The sequence below is a fragment of the Oncorhynchus tshawytscha genome, linkage group LG14 (assembly GCF_018296145.1).
Source record: "Oncorhynchus tshawytscha isolate Ot180627B linkage group LG14, Otsh_v2.0, whole genome shotgun sequence".
Taxonomy (NCBI): domain Eukaryota; kingdom Metazoa; phylum Chordata; class Actinopteri; order Salmoniformes; family Salmonidae; genus Oncorhynchus; species Oncorhynchus tshawytscha.
In genome coordinates, this window is record NC_056442.1 from 6,180,280 (window position 1) to 6,194,050 (window position 13,771).

The 13,771-nt window shown below is 42.3% G+C and overlaps 1 protein-coding gene across 1 annotated transcript in view; it reads right to left on the reverse strand.

Moving 5' to 3' along the window:
* The window catches only part of LOC112266441 (collagen alpha-1(XXVIII) chain-like), a 36,945-nt gene extending 23,810 nt beyond the window's left edge, over nucleotides 1–13,135 (reverse strand). The window contains exons 1-11 of the mRNA XM_024443911.2: nucleotides 12,815–13,135; nucleotides 12,152–12,319; nucleotides 10,279–10,853; nucleotides 7,388–7,408; nucleotides 7,198–7,257; nucleotides 4,515–4,568; nucleotides 4,382–4,426; nucleotides 4,167–4,193; nucleotides 4,032–4,076; nucleotides 3,498–3,542; nucleotides 3,255–3,308 (exon numbers count right to left, since the gene is read on the reverse strand). Coding sequence (XP_024299679.1) covers nucleotides 3,255–3,308; nucleotides 3,498–3,542; nucleotides 4,032–4,076; nucleotides 4,167–4,193; nucleotides 4,382–4,426; nucleotides 4,515–4,568; nucleotides 7,198–7,257; nucleotides 7,388–7,408; nucleotides 10,279–10,853; nucleotides 12,152–12,302 — 1,077 coding nt within the window. The 5' untranslated portion in view covers nucleotides 12,303–12,319; nucleotides 12,815–13,135. The remainder of the gene's footprint in view (nucleotides 1–3,254; nucleotides 3,309–3,497; nucleotides 3,543–4,031; nucleotides 4,077–4,166; nucleotides 4,194–4,381; nucleotides 4,427–4,514; nucleotides 4,569–7,197; nucleotides 7,258–7,387; nucleotides 7,409–10,278; nucleotides 10,854–12,151; nucleotides 12,320–12,814) is intronic.
* Nucleotides 13,136–13,771: the final 636 nt, after the last annotated feature.

Sequence of the window (13,771 nt, forward strand, 5' to 3'; positions counted from 1 at the left end):
ATGATGTCAATTAGCCTATCAGAAGCTTCTAAAGCCATGACATAATTTTCTGGAATTTTCCAAGCTGTTGAAAGGCAAAGTCAACTTGATGTATGTCAACTTCTGACCCACTAGAACTGTGATACAGTGAATTATAAGTGAAATAATCTGTCTGTAAACAATTGTTGGAAAAAATGATTTGTGTCATGCAGAAAGTAGATGTCCTATCTGACTTGCCAAAACTATAGTATGTTCACAAGAAATTGGTGGAGTGGTTGAAAAACTAGTTTTAATGTCTCCAACCTAAGTGTATGTAAACTTCCGACTTCAACTGTAACTGTTGATATGCAATATTAGCTTTGTGGACTTCACCAGACAGATGTTACTCTTCGGTTTTGTGATGAAATAAGTCTATGTGTAGTTGAATTTATGCCGCCACTGTGCGACTTGTCTTTTTGTTGTCACGGCCTTATTATATATTTCGTGGCGTATGAATGAATGGGTTAGGGAGCAAACAACGCAATTATCACAACATGGGTTGTAATTTGGCTTTTTATTGGCTTGGCTTCCTCATTGATTTTGCCCACACACCGCTACTGCCCAGGTCCACCCAATCAGATTGATCTGGTTCAAGCATTATTGAGGACTTGAACATATTGTTTTGGTATAGAAAAAATACAAAAATGTTAAATTCATATGGCTGGGGGCAGTATTGAGTAGCTTGGATGAATAAGGTGCCCAGAGTAAACTGCCTGCTACTCAGGCCCAGTTGCTAATATATGCATATTATTAGTATATTTGGATAGAAAACACTCTGAAGTTTCTAAAACGGTTTGAATGATGTCTGAGTATAACAGAACTCATATGGCAGGCAAAAACCTGAGAAAAAATCCAACCAGGAAGTGGGAAATCTGAGGTTTGTAGTTTTTCAACTCTTTGCCTATCGAATATACAGTGTCTATGGGGTCAAATTGCACTTCCTAAGGCTCCAATAGATGTCAACAGTCTTTAGAACCTTGTTTGATGCTTCTACTGTGAAGGAGGGGGGAATGAGAAGGGATTGTGTCAGAGGTCTGGCAGAGTGGCATGAGCTGACCACGCTCGTTCACGTGAGAGTTAGCTTGAGTTCCATTGCATTTCTGAAGACAAAGGAATTCTCCGGTTGGAATATGATTGAAGATTCATGATAAAAACATCCTAAAGATTGATTCTATACTTCGTTTGACATGTTTCTACGGAATGTAACAGAACTTTTTCACTTTTTGTCTGCTCGCGCGTCATGAATTTGGATTACTGGGCTAAACGCGCAAACAAAAAGGAGGGATTTGGACATAAATTATGGACTTTATTGGATAAATCAAACATTTATTGTGGAACTGGGATTCCTGGGAGTGCATTCTGATGAAGATCATCAAAGGTAAGTGAATATATATAATGTTATTTCTGACTTCTGTTGACTCCACAACATGGCGGATATCTGTATGGTTTGATTTGTTGTCTGAGCGCTGTACTCAGATTATTGCATGTTGTGCTTTTTCGTGTAAAGCTTTTTTTGAAATCTGACACAGCGGTTGCATTAAAGAGACGTGTATCTATAATTCCATGCATAATAGTTGTATCTTTTATCAATATTTATTTAGAGTATTTCTGTAAATTGATGTGGCTCTCTGCAAAATCACCGGATGTTTTCGAACTACTAAACATAACGTGCCAATGTAAACTCAGATTTTTGTATACAAATATGAACTTTATCGAACAAAACATATTGTGTAACATGAAGTCCTATGAGTGTCATCTGATGAAGATCATCAAAGGTTAGTGATTCATTTTATCTCCATTTCTGGTTTTTGTGACTCCTCTCTTTGGCTGGAAAATGGCTGTGTGTGTTTTTGTGACTAGGCTCCTTCATACTGTTTGGGAACTTTTTGGCAAAATTAGAGTATACCCGCTTCTTCAGTCACCACTACACCACTGCATAAGGCCGATGGAAAGACAACAGTCACACACAGCATGATGTTAAAGGATAAGTAGTCCATTCACTCGGACATAATAAGCCAGTAGGTCCCAATCATAAGAATACAAAAACACAACCATTAAGCATTTCCCAATCGAAATGTACATGTATTATTTCCCGTTGAAAAACACATTTCAAGTTTAGCACACAAAGTAACTGATCACCTAAAGTTTAAATGCAACAAAGAGATGGCTTAACAACAGCAAGCGTGCTGCAATAAAAAAAAATACAATTCCACTCACCAGATGAGGATCATTTGAAACTTAACTTATTGTTGAAGTTATTTTTGAAAAGGGGGAAGCTAACAAATTAGCGACAACAACTCATGCTGCTGCTGCTGCTGCAAACTAGCCTACAACAAAAGCTAACTAGACCATGGAAAAACTACAGCTCGCTAATGCATAATGAACTGTTAGCCTTCGAGTAGTTTCCATAGGCTTTGTAAAAACGGTCCCACCCATTATGTCAAAATGCGATTGGTTGATTCCACTGTCATTCCAAAATGTTGCACTAATACAGTTGAATGGCAAAAGCCTTCTATCTCGCTTCTGATGGCCTAGCCAATGGCTGACTTAGCTAGCTAGATTGATCCCCACCAGAGACCAGCAAAAGAAAAATCCTGATTGGATCTTTTTCACTTCAGTGTTAACCCTTTCCTTTCCAACAAAAACTGGAGAGATTAAATCAGAACATCATTGAAAAGCATAATATAATTATAATAATAATCATTTTATAAATCCTTAGCCCTTCTTTTAAGAATTCTATAGAATTATTCTGTATGTCTAAAGAATCCATATGTTGTTCTGAAATATGAACACAGAAACACTCTTATTATGGTGGTGATTTGACAAAATTACTATCGTGGCCTTGAATGGGACTTGGCATTTTTCTGGTTACGGTCTGGACTTGGTGTCTGACTGCCAATTTTCTTCAACCATGAACCCAAGAAACCAAAGACCTGATCCAAACCAGATTCCATACACCCAGACATAATTGATGTTGTCCAGCCAATAAACTATAATCTAGTTATCTGTATGGATTTGAGATAGAAGGTTACCTTTGATCAATGGGTTGAAGCTAAGTGGGGGAAATTCTGGCTCTGACTTAGTGAATAGACACGTAAGACAGACCAGTCAGTCAGTCACAAAGTAGTTGCTTTCTCCTCCATCCTAAGGGCAGATGTGGTTCCTCTAACTAATGGCTTTCTGTGAATGACACTCTCTTAATGATAATGTATTAGGTTTTATGAAATAAAACTCACTTTTTTCCCTATGAGACCCTCAGGCCCGGCATCGCCATTTGGACCAGGTAACCCCTGTGTGAAGACAGAATAAAGTAGTCTACAAATGGACAAGTATACAAACACAATTGAATTTGAAACTTAGAGGACAGCTTGAAGGACATTTTTTACTTAGATAGTAAAGTATCAGTGATTGAAACTACCTAGCTTGTGACAGTCTTATCAAAGATGGGTGACACAGAGGATTCTAGAACAGAGGCTTACCTGTAGCCCTCTGTTTCCCCTGGTGCCAACTGGCCCCTCAGGCCCCTGGAGAAGGAGGGGGTCAATCAGTTCATGTCAAAACATGACAAACAAACATAGGAGGCACAGTCAACACATAGTAGTATGGGTTTCACACTGTCTGCATTCATCAGTGCAACATCATAGCCCAGACAAACAAAAACTAGCCAACAACACTATTGGTTGGCTAAAGTATAAACAGAGTGGTATGTAGTGACACTAAAGCTAAACACATAAAATACCATTAAACAAAAATACACCTCTGCTCGCATTCATGGAGCTAAAGAAGACACTTTGACACAATGGTCCCTTAGGTCAGGGGTGTCAAACTCACTTAGTTAATTAAAAAACTTTCTTTTTTAAAAATTACTCTAACCATCCAAGGGCGGGATTGGCCCCCCTCGTGGGCCGTATCCAGCCTGCGTGCCATATGTTTTACACCCCTGCCTTAGGTCCTTGGTAAAGGTGGGATTAAAAAAACATTTGATGACAAAACAAAAGAAAAATACACTGTACCCTGTCTCCTTTGATTCCAGGTGTGCCACATTCTCCACTCTCCCCCTACAAGAAAAATGAGGTAGGTACATTGTGTCATATTTACTAAATACTAGGAAACCCAGAGGGATATTGATCTGGAGATTCATACTCTACCTGCTCTCCTTTGTAGCCCGGCTTGCCCTGAGTAGAAACAACACACTCTTGATTAGCAAGGAGAGACAGTGATCAAAACATTGTCACTGACCACAAAACACAATCCTTGTCTTTACAGTTAGCAATGTTGAGTTGTTGAAGTCTGTGCCAATTGGCTGTGTACATTCATCTAATAATGTAACAGCAGGTGTTTAGGGTATGCCCTCTCTACTGACCTCTTCCCCATTTCGACCAGGAAGTCCACTGAGCCCGCTCTCACCCTGTAAGAAAGAGAGAATTAAGGTTTTGAAAACAGAATGACAGACTAATTGGAAGAAGACACACACAGGCAAAGCAAATCACCAGTACCTTCGATCCTTTAACACCTGGGTTCCCATCATCTCCAGAATTCCCCTTCTTGCCCTGTGGAGGGAAGTGAAATCACATCAGCATGGTATGGAGAGAAAAACCTCATTTGTGGTGTAATAGCATCTGATCAGTGTGTGGCAGCTGCATCTGGTTTGACAAACTGCATTTTTGGTCTGTTATAGGATAATGGCAGTGATTACTGTGCACAGGCCCTAATATTAAAGTACAGACACATCAATGTACATCCAGTGGGGATCGACTATAATATTCTACAATGTCTGGTCACCAAGTGAACAGTCTACAGTAGAAATTGTCAGTTAGGTGAAAGACTACAATGACCTACAGTTGAAGTTGGAAGTTTACATACACTTAGGTTGGAGTCATTAAAACTCATTTTTCAACCACTCCACAAATCTCTTGTTAACAAACTATAGTTTTGGCAAGTCGGTTAGGACATCTACTTTGTGCATGACACAAGTATTTTTTCAACAATTGATTACAGATAGATTATTTCACTTATAATTCACTGTATCACAATTCCAGTGGGTCAGACGTTTACACACACCAAGTTGACTGTGCCTTTAAACAGCTTGGAATACTCCAGAAAATGATGTCATGGCTTTATCAAATCAAATCAAATTTATTTATATAGCCCTTCTTACATCAGCTGATATCTCAAAGTGCTGTACAGAAACCCAGCCTAAAACCCCAAACAGCAAGCAATGCAGGTGTAGAAGCACGGTTGATAGGAAAAACTCCCTAGAAAGGCAAAAACCTAGGACGAAACCTAGAGAGGAACCAGGCTATGAGGGGTGGCCAGTCCTCTTTTGGCTGTGCCGGGTAGAGATTATGACAGAACATGGCCAAGATGTTCAAATGTTCATAAATGACCAGCATGGTCAAATAATAATAATCACAGTAGTTGTCGAGGGTGCAGCAAGTCAGCACCTCAGGAGTAAATGTCAGTTGGCTTTTCATAGCCAATCAAGCTTTAGAAGCTTCTGATAGGCTAATTGACATAATTTGAGTAAATTGGAGGTGTAAGTATGGATGTATTTCAAGGCCTACCTTCCAACTCAGTGCCTCTTTGCTTGACATCATGGGGAAATCAAAAGAAATCAGCCAAGACCTCAGAAAAAATATAGACCTCCACAAGTCTGGTTCATCTATGGGAGCAATTTCCAAATGCCTGAAGGTACCACGTCCATCTGTACAAACAATAGTACGCAAGTATAAACACAATGGGACCACGCAGCCATCATACCGCTCAGGAAGGAGACACATTCTTTCTCCTACAGATGAACGGACTTTGGTGCGAAAAGTGCAAATCAATCCCAGAACAACAGCAAAGGACCTTGCGAAGATGCTGGAGGAAACAGGTACAAAAGTATCTATATCCACAAATCCGCCAATAGAAAGCCAGACTACGGTTTACAACTGCACATGGGGACAAAGATCGTACTTTTTAGAGAAATGTCCTCTGGTCTGATGAAACAAAAATAGAACTGTTTGGCCATAATGACCATCGCTATGTTTGGAGGAAAAAGGGGGATGTTTGCAAGCCGAAGAACAGCATCCCAACCGTGAAGCACGGGGGTGGCAGCATCATGTTGTGGGGGTGCTTTTCTGCAGGAGGGACTGGTGCACATCACAAAATAGATGGCATGAGGAAGGACAATTATGTGGATATATTGAAGCAACATCTCAAGACATCAGTCAGGAAGTTAAAGCTTGGTCGCAAATGGGTCTTCCAAATGACAATGACCCCAAGCACACTTCCAAAGTTGTGGCAAAATGGTTTAAGGATAACAAAGTCAAGGTATTGGAGTGGCCATCACAAAGCCCTGACCTCAATCCTATGTGCGAGCAAGGAGGCCTACAAACCTGACTCAGTTACACCACCTCTGTCAGGAGAAATGGGCCAAAATTAAACCAACTTAGTGTGGGAAGCTTGTGGAAGGCTACCCGAAAAGTTTGACCCAAGTTAAACAATTTAAAGGCAATGCCACCAAATACTAATTGAGTGTATGTAAACTTCTGACCCACTGGCAATGTGATGAAATAAATAACAGCTGAAATAAATCATTCACTCTAGCATTATTCTGACATTTCACATTCTTAAAATAAAGTGGTGATCCTAACTGACCTAAGACAGGGAATTTTTAATCTGATTAAATGTCAGGAATTGTGAAAAACTGAGTTTAAATGTATTTGGCTAAGGTGTGTGTAAACTTCCGACTTCAACTGTATTTACTTATGTGGATATTGTGACTGCCTATGACAAAAAAAAAACAAATGCATCCTTATTAGATCAACCGGAAACATACTTTTTTTAATGTAACCTATAACAGCATAATTCTGCAGATTTTCCCAAGCCGATATCTGTCCCAGCTTGCTGATCATAAAGTGAAGCAGGAATGTTAAGCATTTGCCACACTATCACTGCTTCAGGGAAGCAGATATGAATCGCCTCTAATCACACAAATCACTAAAGCCTACCAAAGCCCCTCAATTATCTCACGTGTAAGCATCAAGGCAGGCTTTGTGTGTTGGTACTGTACTGTACTTCAGTTTTGAAGTAATCGTCCACTACAGGATGTTCAATTCGAAAGGGGGCTGTAATCTCAATGTATTGATGTCGAGGGGAGCTTGAGGGTGATGTTGGTCATGTTCAGAAACTTACCTGGAGGCCAATGGGTCCCCTCTCTCCCTTGTCACACGCACACTTCAGGGCCAGAGGACACTAAAACCACAAGGACACAACATAGGGGGTCAGACAGGAGTTCAGACTCCTGAAGAGGAGAGTTTATTGAATACTGTGTGAAAAGGCTGCAGTATATCAAGATTAGTAGGCCTAGATAACTAGGACTTACCCCCTCATCAGCCAACTCTGTCTGTGAAATGAGAAAAACAAATAATTTTTCAAAATTTAGTGCACTTCATATTTATTCGACACATATCTCATGGTGAGACAGTGACTGTTGAACAAAGTCAGGACATTCCTCTCCCACTCGACGCAGACGTTAATTCAACATCTAGTTTTGATTTGAATTTGGTTGAGGTGTCAACTAGCGTGAATATCAACGTGAAATCGAAAAAAAATGTCACCATGTCATTGGATTTAGGTTCAAAGTTGGGTGTAGAAAATGCAATTCCCTCACTTTGATGACGTTTTTGCAAATCCAATCAGTTTTCCATGTTAATTCAACGTCATCAAATTGAATTTTATTTGTTGAAATTATGTGGAAACAACTTTGATTCAACCAACTTTTGATTCCTTTCCCTAAATGTTGGCGACAAACACGGATTGCTAATGTTTGCTTATGTTTATTCATGTTGCTTGCGATTTCAATCAGATTCCTACTTCTATTGTTGTACAGAAGATTAAACACGAGCAGCCTAGCTTTAACGTTTAACAACATTTATTTGAGTTTAAAGTTACATTGTATCACCGACGTGTAGGCTACACCACCGGGGAATGTTTTGTGGACTGGTTATTTTAATGTTGATTGATGAAATACCTGTTTAGGTGCATTTTGGATTATCCCAGTGATATGGGGTTGGGCATCTAACCTGTTCAAGTTACTCATTTCAGGAGAGTTTAGGCTGGAGTTGTAAGGTCTGCTTCCAACTCACACTCTCAAACACGTAGATCCCTTGAACGTAGCTCACTTTCCAGCCCACTTTCCAGCTCACACTCTCAAACACATATATCCCCTGAACGCAGCTCACTCTCCAGATCCCAATCACCGGAATTCTGATCACCTGTTCACACACTATGTAGTTCAGTTATTTGCACCCCATCATTGTGAGGTATTGTTTGTTTTGTAACACACTTATAGTTGGAGTGCTGAGGTTCCTGTGTTTGAATCTGCCTGTCTATGATAGTTTGTCTGCCTCACTAACGACGCCTATTCCCTGCCTGTACTTTAGCCTATCGGCTTTCCCGTTATCAACCTATTGCCTGATCTCCCTGACGACGTTACTATCCTTTTCCCTAACCTGTACTGTTGCCCTTTTGGGCCCTCTGTGTATGACCCTCTGCCTGCCCATGGACCCAGCTACCTGCCGCCTCCTGTGGTCCTTTACAAATAAACACCTGCTGTGCTCTGCGTTCCCATCGTGTTCATTACAGGAGTGACAAGTTTTCCCAGGGCTCTCTAAACTCAGCTGTGTGACTAATTCTTAGTCTATCTCAATCTCTGCCTTCATCTCACTGTACAAGTCTACTACAACCTCCAGCACCTGATCCTGTCAGCTGGAGGCCTAATCCTAAAAAAACTGGTAGAAGAATGATTCTGTTGCCCAAAATCTGTTTTTCTCCAAACACTGTTTTGTTTGGTCTGGACATGAAAGCCAGCCACATTCTATATGGAGGGGGAATGGTCAAAATTCAACAGAAACGAACACAAACTACATGCAATGGTCTCGGAGCATCCAAAGTATATTTCCGCTTGCAGAGAAGCACTTGAAGCCGCCACAGAAGGTCTGTTTATTTTTACCGGGAGAGGATTGGAGCTGATCCCGCCGGAGACAGAAGCATACAAGAGATAAAAAGACAAGCTAATGGGACAGACAGCCTTTATGACATACAGATGCTGCCTGAAACAGGATGAAGCCTCTGTGTTGACTGGGTGCTACTGGGTACCCGAACGCAACTCGAACCAGTCCATATGGATCTAGCAGTAGAGCGCGTAGCTAATGCAAGTGCCGCTGGTTAATATGGATTTCATGACCCGATTTTCTTGATCGTGTTATGTCTAACACCTGCGTCAACAATTGGTTGAGAAGTCGAGGGGTGTGCGTGAGACTCGTTGAGCTATTCAGCCGTGCGTGATCTTGCTGAGCTTCGTTTCTACTGCACACAGCAGTTTTCCACAGAGTTTTAACGTAGAACCAATGGTATAGTTAAACAGGTCCTGAACTCATATTGTGTCTCTAGACCTACTGTACTGTTTCATGCCCGAATCCGTCTTATTGGACAGACATCAAAGGGTTCATTTCCATGACTACTTTTACCTGAGGTTTCAGTTAAAAAAGAACGTTGTTAAAATAGTTTGAAACACCGGAATGGTTTCCAACAAAATGCCTCAGAAACACCAGCCAGGGGCCACAGTCAAAAATATAGATGTCTGTATTTCCCCATGTCAAGTGAAGACTAAACAAGGTGCTAGAGCGATAACAGTATGAATATAAAGGTACTATGTTTGTGATGACAGAGGGGACCAAATCACCTGCAACTATGACAACCTTAGCAGGTGCAGCGAGTTGAAACCACACAGGATGCCCCCACAAAGCATAAAATATTCTTTGTCCTAGACTGTTAGGAGATGCTTAAACACGAAATATACATGAGTCCTCTTCAACCGGCAAAGATAAAGCATGCAAGTCTTGACATGAGTAAGCCTACATAATATTGTGTAATCCAAATATATTTGCATCCATTTCTTCTCAAACCATTTTCAAGGCCCAGCTTGTTGTATACATGGTAATATCCAAAGAGTGATTAGCAAAATATGGCCCTGAGGGCGCCCTGTTTTGACAAAGCCTGATTTGTCATTCCAATGGTGAATGCCAATTCCCAAGAGGGAGGAGTCCACACAGATTTAAAATTCCCTACCATAAGCAGTTATACAGCCATAAGACACATTCAGCAAACTACAGAGACCTTTTTCTCTAGACACCTGAAAAATGTGGACTGAATTTACATCTCAACGAACCACAACCTGAACCAGATGACGAAACATGATGATGTTGCACTTACAATCTCTTTGATGACCTTTTCCACGATGCCCCTGTCCTGAAGGTTATGGAGGTAGCGATTGGCTGGGGAGCTAGCCAGCCGACGGAGCTGTGCCACGTTGGAGATGTCATTGGCCGCGGGCGTGATGCCCACCATGAAGAACTTCACACCCTGGTTTTTGGCGTCGACCACGGCGGAGAAGATGTCTGGGTTCCTGGGGTGGGAGATGCCATCCGTCAGCAGTATGGCCACCCTGATGCTCCCTGGCTCTGACTCCTCCATGTAGATCTTGGTCAGGTTGGTGATGGCGTAGGTGGTGTAGGTGCCGTGGCCGATGTATCCGATGGGTGCGATGTGAGCCTTGAAGTTGGCCAATCCCCGCCACTGCTTGAAGGTCTGCTCGATGATCACATGGCTGCTGAACTGCAGGAGGGCGGCTCGCGAGCTGAGAGCCCGGCCCGTCTGGAGATTGACCCCCTGCAGGCGTTCAACCACATCTGTGGCGAACCTCTTCTCCTGGGCGTGGTTGTCCTTGGCGCTCTCCGAGCTGTCCACCAGGAAGGCCAGCTCCAGGCCACAGTCATCATTCAAAAGTGCTAAGAACATGAAAAAAGTGTTAACGCATTGTTAATTTATCATGTACCATGCACATTACACAAGATGTAGCTAGCTACCGCTAATTTGTCAATCTTTGGTTGGCAGAGGGCAGAGCTGGGGTCAACCCCATTTCAAAGCAGGAGATCCGATATGGGTAAAACTGGATATTTTCTCATATCCACCGCTAACACCAAAGAAGGATCATTCATCAGTTCAATCATCATGTACGTACCGGGTACAACATTAGCTAGCTACATTACGTAAGTGGTTCACAGAGCTGGGGGTCACTACCATTTCAAAACAGGAGATCAGTGTTACGCACGCCTCTGTGAAGAGGGAACGCAACACCCTGCTACAACTCAACTCCCCGTGAAGTGAAAGAGGTATGGGACTGTAGGTGCGAGTAAGGATGACAAAGGCAGAGAGAGTGGTACCGTTTACAAAGAATTTATTCCGTCACACGGTAATATGGGGGAAAAGGGTCTGGACGGAACCAAAGCAAAGAAAGTAAATATCAAAGCCCCCTATCCTATCTAACCTGCCTACCCACTACCTATCTAACTTAGCACCACCTGGTGCCCTAACCAAAATACAGGGGGTGGTCTGGGTCAAGGTTGGTACTTTCTCACATCCAACTCAAGACCAACATTGACCAGCGACTGACCACAACTCTGAAGGTTAAGCTAGACCAAAGCCACTCAGAAGCTTAAATTCTGAGATACTGAACCTTAATGACTCAGAGAGAAGATTGAACCCAGAAAAGTTCTGATATGATTTATTTATCAAGGTGGAAGTGTAGCTTGGAGGGGCGCCATGACTTGAACTGTGAACTGATGTTCCTGATTCCTGTCTGATATCTAAAAGGCTCTCGGAGAAACGAGTCACACAAGGCATCCTAACCTACAATATTTTTCAAGGAGCGAGGGCACATATCCAATATAAACTGGGAATAAATCATACTTATGTTCAAAGAAACGTGTCCGAAAGAATGTGCCCGGGGATACCCAGCTCTTGAGGGAGAAAAACGTTCAAGGAACAGAATGGTTGCCACTGAGATGGATGGGTTTCTAAGCCTGGCTGTGAGATATAATCATTTTTTAAGTGGATCCCATCATTTGCCAATGACTCTTGAAAATGAGATTTTCTTGTAGCCACACATTTTTTCGGTGATGGATGTTTTACCCATGTAGTATTTTCAGAAGTGAACATATCCTATCAATTCTAGCCAACACTATGTCTAAGAAAAACTTTTCTCTGTCTCTCCTTTAAAACAAATAAATACTGTTGGGACTCTTACATTGGCCATTCTTGGGTATGACGTTCGTTGTCAGTAGTTGGTTCTTGGCTCTCCTGTCCATGGTTCTATCATCATGTGTGCTATAGTCATCCTGAGCCCAGAGACTGTGGAGTCTACAGAGCAGCAAGATCCAGTACAGAGAAGGGGACATCACCACCTGTTCTCCTCCTATGAGAGAGAGAGAGAGAGAGAGAGAGAGAGAGAGAGAGAGAGAGAGAGAGAGAACAAGAAAGAGAGAGGGAGAGGGAGAGAGAAAACAAGAAAGAGAGAGAGAGAGAGAGAACAAGAAAGAGAGAGAGAGAACAAGAAAGAGAGAGAGAGGGAGGGAAAGAGAGAGAAAACAAGAAAGAGAGAGAGGGAGAGAGGGAGAGAGAGAGAAAACAAGAAAGAGAGAGAGAGAGAGAACAAGAAAGAGAGAGAGAGAACAAGAAAGAGAGAGAGAGAGAGAGAGGGAGGGAGAGAGAGAGAGAACAAGAAAGAGAGAGAGAGAACAAGAAAGAGAGTGAGAGAGGGGGGGGGCAGCCAGAACAGCAAATTCAGCTTGTGTTCAGGTAGAAACTTGTCTCACATGAAAATCTGCACACCAACACAGAGGTGCAAAAGTCCACCATTTTCTGAGACCCATAACCTGTATCATTGTAACTTGATCCTGCACATACTCACAATAGAGTGCTGCAGGCTCAGGTCTCCAATATACTCAGCTCAGTGTTCAGGATTGGGAAAGATGCACATGAGAGAAAGAGATAATCAGAGGGAGCAAGAGAAGCAGAGGAAAAAATAAGACAGTTTCAAGTGTTGTTCAGGTTAAGTTCCACTTAGACTCCTGCTCTTGTCCTGCTCCTGTGATGGTGTCAGTCTGCAGGATTGGAGCTGGTCAGGTCAGGTAGGATGTCTGCAGTACGGCAGCAGTGAGTCGAGGGTCTGTGGAGGTCTGTGCTCTGGTTCACACTGGGTTTCCTGAGGTTTCTTTAGCTGCAGCCATCCTCACACAGACACAGTGAGTACAGTAGAGGCAGAACCAGCCCCCTTTCACTCACAGCCACTCCATGTTTGGAGAAGGGCGGGGCAAGGAGCTCTCATGGGGCAGGGCTAAGCTGGGGGAAAGTGTAGGGGTGAAATGTTATTTTTATAATAGTTTTTTAAATTTTTATAAATGGAGTTTGGGATGGCACCTCCGGGCTGTAATAGCAAAGATCCAATTTATTAAGACTATAGTTGTAATCAGTTTATGGGCCTTCGTCCGTTCTTGTTTGTTGCCTCGTATCTTTTACTATTATCCACTGGTGACCAGGGTAAATTCCCATTTCTGCCCCATTTTGCCCTGATGTCTCATTCTGGGAATAATAGCTTCCGGAAGCCTCACCCACAGAACAAAGCAGAGCTTTTTGTAAGGAGACTGGTAGTGATTGACTTCTAGGGCTCTAGGCAGCACACCTTGCTAGCACAGTTTTCCATGAGTCACATTCATGTGAAGGCACTAGTCTTTGGCTGCAGCTGCAGGGGGTGAGGCAAGACTATAAAACTGTTTAGATGATTAGCTGTAGCTGCTCCTCCAGAGAATTTAGCACTCCAACAATCAGTTTCAGTTCACAACACCCCATTCACCTTGTCTTTATGGAT